We start from the raw sequence: 10,116 nt of genomic DNA, 5'->3' as shown, positions 1-10,116 counted from the left end.
TTGCTAGGAAAATGGGAAATAGTCCCCATAATAGTCCACACATGGATATGCAACATATTTAGCAAAAGTTGAGTTTGTGCAGTTCTGACTAGCTTCGAAATCAATATTTGGTGTGAGTATCTTTTTTCTTCAACACAGGCTGAACTCTGAAAAGGCAAAATCTAAGGTAATTTCTTTATGTAGGCTTTAGGAATAGTTTCCTAAAGGGATTCCAAAGCTCTTCTTTGGATGTTGGCTTTTTGAATGCTGAAATCTGGTTCTGGAGAGGCCATTCCCAGACTGATAGCGTTCCACTGTGGGTCGTTTTCTATCCAGGTATGCTTTGACTGCATTGGCAGTGTGTTTCAGATCATCGATGTGCTGAAAAATGAATCTGGTGCCAATCAAATGCTTTCCAGATAGTACTGAATGGTGGAGTCACATCTGCTGGTACTTTTTTACATTGATAATTACACAGACCATTTCTGTTGAAGTTTCAGTGAGCAGTAGATGGATCACCTGAAGGATCAGTCATTTCTCAGGTTCTGTGTCAGAGTTTTACTGGATATTTTCCTGTTTCTTAAAGACATGACTTTCATATCCTGTTCACCTGCTGTAGATAGTTTTTTAGACCTACCACTTCTTTTGTCCCCCAGTTTCCTCTTTTTTGTTTGGTTTTTTTTACGAACACACTCCATACCATGGTGAGATATGCCGAGAGTTTGTCTTATAGTTTTTTGGTATCTTGTTTGTGGAAAAATAATATTTTATGCTTGTCAATCTGTTATACTATGTGTTTTTATGACAGACAGCTAGGAACAAAGTGCCAAAGATTCAACTGAAACTTGATTCCTTTTTAAGTTGTCTGTTATGCGTAGCTAGGTTCATCTCTTTAGTTAGGTGCCTTTCTTATGATTGAGTGATCCATAGATCAGTGTTAGGTGGCTTTACAAAAAACAAACAAACAAAAAAAATATTCTAAAATGATCTGGACCAATATAATTATTGCTCAGGACCAATTTAAAAAATTACAAGAAGATGTGGCTGAAAGCAAAATTTAAAGAACTGAGGGGTGACTCAAGACTTTTGCACACGTATGAACAACAACTACTTACTAATCGTTTTTCTTGGCAAATCTGTTTCTACGTGACCGATTATGATCAAAGGCACTAAACCATCTTACCAAGAGCATGTCCTGGCATATAAGACTTTGGTTTGGTGTGGCTTCTCTAAATGCCCGTCTCAGTACTGTGTAATTGGGCCGACTCTGGTAATGATCCATCTGAGATAATTATGTAAATTGCTTGCAAAAATGCAAAGCAGTTATGTAAGGGTTAAACGAGAAGGTGAGAGAAACAAGAGAAAAGCGCGTGAGATGGAGACGAGATTTCACGGACACGGAGCAGAGTGTTGCACTGCAGAGGCTTTGTGTCATCATCATGTAGCTGTACCTTGCCCAGCAAGTCTTTGTTTATATTCTCCGGCCTTGAAAGCTGTTCCAGCGTCTGATTCAGCTCCATCGCTGGTCAATAACACAACTACAAAGTGACTCCATCACAATTGTGGAGTCGCACAGAAATGGCGGTGTGTAGGTGGTGCAGCACCACATCTCTCTCTATGTATTCTCTCTTTCTTTCCTCCTCAGTCTCACCCTCTAATTTCTCTCTCCATGTGTCTAAGCAAGATTGTGCAGCAGTAGGCAGACACAGGAAAAAAAAACAAAAAAAACCAACAACAACAACTCAGGAGCTGGCATTAATTTGAATGCATTAACACCTCTCAATCAACCTATAAGATTTTTTTCTGCTGTTGCATGGCCAACACAGCAGGAGCTTGTCCCACATCCTCGCCAGGCTTATGACATCAGTGTTGCAAATATTTGGAGGGCAAGGCAGCTTTTTGAGTCACATCAAGAGCTGGAGCGGAGGCGGGGACGCAGAAGATATTTCACTAGGAAGATTGGATCCAATGTGGGGAGGGGGATGCTTGATTCAAAGGGGAGAGGTGGGAATCAGAGGCCACAAACTGTGATTCAGGGAGTGTTGGAGAGGGGTTGAGGCTGCGTTGAACTTTGGAAATGTCGGAAATGGAAAGACACGACGACCCTAAAAGGATTGTTCTGTGTTCCCAGCCAACTCGCCCTTGAGCAAGGCAGTTAACCACCAGCTGTTGCTGCTGTGGAGCAATCAGTTAATGCACTGCTTGACAGCTGCCAGGCTACAAATCCAAACCTCAGACTTTACATTGTCTGAAAAGTTAAAAGAAAAGTTAAAACTGAGTTTTATTTCTTGTTAAATATGCGCATTCACAGAGCTGCCACAGACAAAAGCTTCAGATTGAATAGTGAAGTCCAATTTGTGCTGAATGTTGTTTTCTTTTTGTGTGTGCAGACAACAGAGAATGCCCCCGAGTGACCACTAGCGCATTTTAAAATGATTGTTTACTGAGATAACTAACAACCTGACAAATCAGGTCACAGCATACAACAGGACTGTTCAGCATCTCTAAATGATTTTTTTATAAACTTACTGCACCTCAATGGCATTTGTTTTATATATTTAAAATGTACTATTTTAGAGTGATACAAATACCCAAAGCTTCACTGTTCAGTTTACTTTTTTGCATCCTGTGATTATCATGATGATTTTTATACTTGCAGCGTGTTGTATATTTGTACAAAACAATGAGCGGTAAGCAATTAAAACTCACTTCAGGCTAAAGAAGAATCTAAGCAAATATAGTTAAAAAGAAAAACTTGAAAAAGCAATGTGGGAAAAACCAACAACGGAGTCTGCTGTGGTCCCTGAGCAGTACATGCTATTGGCCTCGAAGCATAAATGCTCCTTGAAACTCATCACCTCCTGCGGTATCTTTCTTCTCACCCTCCCTGTAGCCTCCGTATAAGCAAATCCTAAGAGGAGTAAACTGCCCACTCTCTTTGAGGGGGAAAAGTAGAACAGTGAAAAACAGAATGGGGTTGTGTTTCTATTTTTATTTATATATTTATTCATTGGGCATGATCCTTCCCACGAGTATCAGTCTTTTTTTTTTTGCATACTGCACAGACACATTTTTTGGATTAAAGTGTCCCTGAGATGCTGTAAAATGCCGCAAAATAAGCTTGAAGAGGCAAAACAACTCCCCGAAGAGAACCCCAAAAATGTGTTTGTCATCTAGAGTGTGGGCTTCGACGCTCGGGGATGGAGGGAGGGTGGAGGGGGCAAGCTATCAGCTATCAGTATGTACTGTAGAGTGCGAATATTCTCCAGAACTTGTGAAGTGTAACTTTTGTCTGGTCTAATTCGGTGATTTTGGGTGTGTGACAAATTTCCTTCAGATTAAAAAAAAACTAGGCTGTGTCTTAAAAATAATAACAGTACATGTCTGAAGCGCCAATCAGACCCACTGTCCTCAAAACCCAGATCAAAATAGATTTTCTTTGTTCTGTTTTTTTTTTTTTTTTAAAGAAAGAAAAAAGGACCATATGAGCACATCAGACAGCAGGTAGCCTCAAACAGCTCACGCTGGCTGCAAGATGGTCTTTTCATTTTACCATTAGGAGACAGACACCGTGAGTCAGCCTGGCTCTGTTTTCACCGCTGCTCCTTCTGCCTCCGTGGGGGCCCTTAAAAAGATTTTCTCTGCTGCCTCACTGATTCTCGTTTAAGTTGATTGTGGTAGTTACTCTTTTTTTTTTCTTTTTCTTGGAGGCGTGCGTGTGTGTGTGTATGTGCGTGTGGGGGTATAACCTACTTTCAGAAAAGTGTGGTTATGGTCTACCCACCGATGCAGGCTATGCACCATTTTACGCGGGGTTGTTGTTTCCATTTTATGGCAGTAACGAAATAGCCTATCGATTTAAGTTGTCCTATTTCAACTTTGGTCAAGATTGGATTTTTTAAACGAGCTGGGTTGGGCATCTCCGGCCGGCCCGCCTGGGAGCTGAGGATCACAGCGGGGACTGACTCTCGGGTCGGAGTGCGCAAAGCAGCGCGCCAGTGATTTAGCCGCAGTTTCCAGACGGCGCGCAGGTGGAGGCGACGAGGAGAGGAAGCAGCCGCTCAGGACGTGCTGATGAACCGCACGGGGATGTTCAATACGCACACGATTTGTTCCACGTAAAGACCGAACTGCTTCTTTTTTCTTCTTCTTCTCCCTCCGCGGTGTGATTTTGGTAGCGGTGTCTTGGTCTGGCTCAGCTGTAACCCAAGACAAAAGTTTCCCTGCTAAAAAAAAGAAAAAAAAGGAAAATGATGTTCTGGTCCGCTAATGTTTTTTCACGCAGTGTTGTGGATTCCGGCGTCAGCGTAAGTGGACAGTCATCACTTGAGAAATAGCTGCGATTTTTTTTTCCGCTCTTAATTTCAGTGCCAGTTTCAACAAAAACAGCGGGCTTTTATTCTCCGCACATCATCTCTCGCCCAGGATTGCATCCGTTTGAATTAATGTCGCACTCCATAATGGACTTCCTCGGACTGTACTTTTTACAGCTGGCTCTCATCGGTAAGTTGATCAACACTTGAACAATTGATTGTGGTCGAAACCAATGCGCCGTCCTGTGACTGCCCAATGCAGCTCGCATTCGGCTTGATTTTATTTTATTATTCTGTTGTTACTAGCTTTTGTTAAGTCTTTCTTAGTGCGAATGATCTTTAAAGGTCCATATTCGCTTGCTTGTGTCAAAGTTGCATCATGAGATCATTCTTTTGTTTTTTTTAACCCCTTTGCAGAATAAGCCGGTTTGTTAATGAGATACACGGATGCACGACAGGGTCACAAAATGAGGAGAGATTGTGATTTTCTTTTAAAGACCACACAGAAAGCCCGCAAGTAACATCCTATGTGTGACTGGGGAGTGATGAAACAGCGGGACTCTGACAGGCTGCTCACATTTTCTCCACTCGAGAGATGCTCGCTTGTGTCTTTTCGCAGTCTTATTTTGTTCTTTTTTCTTTTTCCCACCCCGCGGGCAGAAATCCCCTTTGTGCATCCCATGTATTTAAACCGTTTCCCAGCACCGGCAGATGGATGTGATGATAGATTACCAAAGAAAAGATAAAGATGCCACCAAGCTGCCGCTGCTGCTGTTATCCAGCTTCGCTGCGAAAATGCCAATGCAGACAAGTGTATGTCAAACTGTTGGCGTGCGCGCCCGCATGTGCCACTTCTCACGGTTCGGTGAGCGTGCGTGTTGGAGGAAGGGGCATGGTGGTGGGGGGTTACGCGCTTGTGCACCTGCCTTTGCAGGTGAATTGTGTTGTCAGTGCGTGAATAGGGAGGAAAAAACAACGTGGTGGTGGTTTGCGTGCGTGCATGCGTGCGTGGTGGCAGGAGAGGAGTGTGTGTGAGCGCGCACACGCTTGAAACGAGCCAGTCAAACAGGGTGTGCGTGATCACATCAAACGCTGAAATCATGAGCAATGACCACCAGCACTGCAGACGCACACGCGCACACACGCACGCACACATGGACACTCAGCTTTTTTCCATTCCTCCACACTTACTTGGGCCAGGTGGTGCAAGTCAGTTTCAGTGCCAGCTTTGTTTTGTGTTTGCCAAACACAAGAGTAGACACCCTGAGTTTTTTTTTTTATTGCATTCTATTGTGAAAAAAATATTATATGGAGGGAAAAAAAACTTCCTGCAGAACGAATGCTGGCTGGAAACAGGATGTACAGACGGAGGGATTTGTGTTTGTTAGATTTATAGCCTCAGTGTTGACAGCTCTCCATCCCGCAGTTCATTTCCTTTTTGCTGCAGATGTGATTTCAGCCACACTCCTGGTGCACTGACAGCAGCCTTATACGCTGGGAGTGAACTGGAAACTCGGGTCCTAGACAAGAGCTTCCACCACCATGAATCCTTAACAAACACTTTCAGCGGTGCTAATACCCCCCGCCCCCCTTGCTGTCTTCCTTCACTTTTCCCATCATATGTAAAACCTGTGTCACCACACTGCTGTCAGTCAAGATATGAGCAGGGTGGGTAACTGGAAGCAATATGTGCTCGGTGGAATAGTCACTCCTCGTCTTTTCTCTGCAGATATTCTCACCTTGTCAAAAAGATGTGTCAAAACGGCCGAGTCACTTAGCCAGGGCCTCGTGATCCCGTCCATCAGCCACACAGGGAGAGACGGAGGGGGGATGAAAGGCAGGAAAAGCAGTTTATTCTTAGAAAAGGGGAGGGAAGGTGGCTGGTTTGAATCCTGAGGCGTAGACTGGCTTAACTGAACTTAAGAAAACCAGCAGACTTTATGAGGATTTTTTCTTTTTTTCAGTTTAAGAGGACACATCGGCTATGTGGGATTGCATGCAGCTTTTTTCCTGGGGCTCCCTTACATATAAAAGCATGCTTCTCTACAACTTGCTGGGCCAAACCTGAGCTTTAAAAGCTGCCTGTGGTGTCCAGGGCTGCACTAATATCCTTCCAATCTAATGAATGTTTCTCTCTTACGAAGCGTGCTGTGTGAAGTGGATGTATGCAAGATTAGTGTGCTGTGTTTTTGCATTTTGTTAACTTTGCAGGGCTAAACTCGCAGCATAAAAACGACGGGGGGAGAAACAAGCATCTATTTACTTCGGCTTTAAATTAGCATATTTACCGCTCAGTCTTGTGATGCTTCACTGATTATCTGCCCGCACAGCTCTGAACATTTTGCAATCATTACTGCAATTAGTTGACCAGGTTTATCTGCATATTGTTCTTCTCTAAGTGGTGTGGAGCAAATGAACATGCCCTGCCTTGCCATTTCTGACATGGGAGAGGGTTTGTAGTGCTTAGCATTCTGTGTGGTCTAATCTTTTATACATGGTAGTGCTTAGCTGGCAAATAATAATAATGGTAAACTCGAGTGGCTATGTTTTTGCCTAACATGTGTTTGTAGCGACTGATTCTCGCAGCGGTGGAGGAAACTATAGATAAGATGTGTCAAGGTGAGGGGGCTGGCTGGGAGGACAGTGTCACATCCTGTAATGAGAACCAGCAGATTAAGAGGAAGGGCATCCATCCACTGGCACTTTGTTTTATCAGCCTGCTTTGTCTAATGGCTGATTAAGTTTAATCTTTTTTAGTACAGTAGCTGTCATAGTGTTAGTCAGCTCCACAAAAAGAATAAGATAAGAATCTGCATACATAAAAAACTATTTCTGAAAGTAATGCAAAGCCACAAGATATTATTGATTTGCTAAATGTTGGTAATTTGTGGGAATTAATAATTTTCCTCATCACAACAGGAATATCTGCTATTAAAAAATATAGAAAGTTGCCTGAAACTCATCAATAAGAATGATGAGCAGCATGAGAATGTTTGACCTTCTACAACAAAAGCATGTTGAAAATAGTTCAGCGGGTGTAGGTTAGTCGGTGGTTGCGCTAGTAGATTACCCGTTAAAGCAGAAAGACACTGGAACTGTATCGCTAATATATGCTTTTTAATATTTATTAATTACAAGTAATGTTATTTTTGCAGTCTTGACATTGCATGTGACAGATTTTCATACTCTAACACAGGCCTAGTCAACACTGTCCATATAAAGTGCAGAAACATAAATGAAACATCAACTTAAGCTTTGTATGCCGTGACAGTTTTATTTAGTTTTAACAGCAAGGACTTGGCCATTGTCCAATGTGGATATCACTTTGGTTTGTCCCCTTCTCCCTCCCTCTACCTGCTGAAACAGCACCCTCTCTGGGGACCTGCTGATTGCTGTGCATATGTAACAGTGTTTGTCAAACAGTGTCCTTATAATTCATCAATCTAATTAAAAAGCAAATCAGTGTCCCAATAATAATCGTCAAGTGTTGATGGTAAACAACAGAGCAAAGTATAGATCTCACTGCCTTGTCCCTGATTAAGTTTACTCATTTATCTCATTCCAGCACATTAGTAACTGGTGGTCCTGATTTTTGATAGATGAGATCAGGCAGTAGACTCTGTGTGGACTTTGACATAGTGAGGAGGAGGAAGAGGGCCTGGAGAGGTGGAGGTATGCTCTGGAGAGAAGAGGGAAGAAAGTGAGGAGAAGCAAGTCAGAATATATGTGTGTTAATGGGAGGGAGACAGGTGGAAAGGTGAAGATGCAAGAAGGAGATATAGTGAAGGTGAAGCCATCCAAAGCAATGGATGGTGCTCAAGAGTGGTGAAGAAGAGAGTGCAGGCAGGGTGGAGCGAGTGTAGACAAGTGTCAGGGGTGATTTGTCTCACAAGGATAGCGGCGAGAGTAAAAGAGAAGCTTGACAAGGTGGTAGTGAGACCTGCTGACATGTATGGTTTGGAGACACTAACGCTGACAAAAAAAAGGAGCTTTTCATTAGAAATGACCAGAATGAAGAAGATTAGAAATGAGTACATCAGCTTAGGATGAGCAGTTTGGAGACAAAGGTGGAGAAACAAGTCTGAGATGGTTTGGTCATGATCCACTGTGGTGACCCCCAAAACGGACCATCTGAAAGAAGAAAAAAATGGTCATGATTTTTTGATCTTGCGGCCACACACTACTAATTTCGTGGTGGCAATCTTGTGATCACTCAGTAACATTTGATTTCCAGACATAGGTGGCCTGGGGACTCTAACAGAATGTTCAGAGTTTGATTCTGAAATTGTAGCATGGAATTAGATCTGTCATAATCACACAGTCTCACAATAAACACAGCAACCGATAATATTTAACTGTGTTTACGCCATCAGCCGTTCTGACTGTAGCTAATCACGGTTGTTGATCGTGTCAGTGCAGCCTTTCAAATCACTGATTGGAACAAAACATACATTTTGATTTTATATTTTAAGTGTTCTAGATCAAAGTTTCCTGAAAGTAATTACAGCGCTGAGGCTACTGAAAGTAAACCTGCTGATTTCCATTTCTTGCTAGGTAATTATTTACTGATTAACTTTCCAGTCCAGTTGAACAGATTTTTTAAAGTAGTGCTTCCTTACCTCAGATTAGTATTCACGCCATGGGGACGTAAGGAGGAGCACTGCAAGATACAATACGTTTTTATGCTGTCTTGCCTTTTTTATAATTGATTTATTTTTTGCTAACCGCAATCAGTCTAAAAAATGTTGCCTTAAAAAGACTTTGAAGTTACAGGCACATATAAGAACTCGCAGTTATGAAAAGTTACCCTTTTAGATTAAATAATAGAGCTGGAAATGAGCACAACAGGTCCGGCGTCGCTACATGTGAGAGTACGTTTTGTGTAAAGAAACAGGTTCCTCTGCTTTTTCTGATCTGTGTGATTACTGCATGTAAGGGGGAGGTGGAGACTTTAAGTATCAAAGCTGTCAAAGGTAGTAATTCACCTTGAACCTCTTATGTATGTTGGCCTTTTATTAGGAGATCTGAATAGAAGTAAACAACTTGAGAGTTGTCATTATAGTATTCCCACTGTCAGTTATATCATTATATCGAGGGCTACACCGGTCTCTGGACATCACACCCTACATTCAGTGACTGCCTTTGTTTCAGTATTAAATAAATTCTATAAAAGGAAAGCTGAAAAGAAGCCATGCTGTAGGAGGACAGAATTCTAGCCCAGATTATTAAGACCCTACAGCTGCTGTTCAAGCCTTTGCCTGATTGGTCTCCCAGAAGCAATGAAAGGGAACAACATGTGTGCTCAAAAAAGTAAATCAGCCACATACTTAGTACTGTGCCCGTGCCGACTGAAGTTGCACACAAAATTGGAAAAACTGTTATTGTTGTGTTTGTGCCTCTCTGATGAGTGCATGCCCGTTATTCTTTCTACTTTTAGTGGTGGTTTGGTCTCCACAGTACCTTCCCTCATCCCAGGCAAGCAGGGATACATGGGTGCATTAACATTTATTAGACCAAATGCTTGTCAAACATGCTAGTTGCGAAACGTGAGCCCTGCAGCCAAACGGTCTTTTATGGCACAGCGTTGGTGGCTGTTTGCGTTGCTCTCCACCTTTCCAGACAAATTATGGGAATTGAACCTACTAGGAGGCAAAAATGCTCCAATAACCATTTTGTGGCCCACTGATACTGTTTTTTCTTTTCTTTTTCTTTTGCAGAGTCTGATTTTTTTATTCTAAAAACTGTGCCTGACAGCACATATAAACAAAAAATCAACTTACCTTCAATGCAACAATTTTATTTTCTTGGTTTCCTTGAAATTTCT

The 10,116-nt window shown here is 42.3% G+C and overlaps 1 protein-coding gene across 1 annotated transcript in view; it reads left to right on the top strand.

Annotated features, from left to right (window-relative positions):
• Window positions 1-3,698: 3,698 nt before the first annotated feature.
• gfra4a (GDNF family receptor alpha 4a) overlaps window positions 3,699-10,116 on the top strand; it is a 151,662-nt gene continuing 145,244 nt past the window's right edge. Inside the window, exon 1 of the mRNA XM_005728669.1 lies at window positions 3,699-4,482. Within this exon, the coding sequence (XP_005728726.1) occupies window positions 4,425-4,482 (58 nt within the window). The 5' untranslated portion in view covers window positions 3,699-4,424. The remainder of the gene's footprint in view (window positions 4,483-10,116) is intronic.

This window comes from Pundamilia nyererei, unplaced genomic scaffold (genome assembly GCF_000239375.1).
Source record: "Pundamilia nyererei isolate P.nyererei 1_Seehausen unplaced genomic scaffold, PunNye1.0 scaffold00029, whole genome shotgun sequence".
NCBI lineage: Eukaryota > Metazoa > Chordata > Actinopteri > Cichliformes > Cichlidae > Pundamilia > Pundamilia nyererei.
Note: the sequence above shows the minus strand (reverse complement) of the source record. Positions and strands in the feature narration are given on the sequence as shown.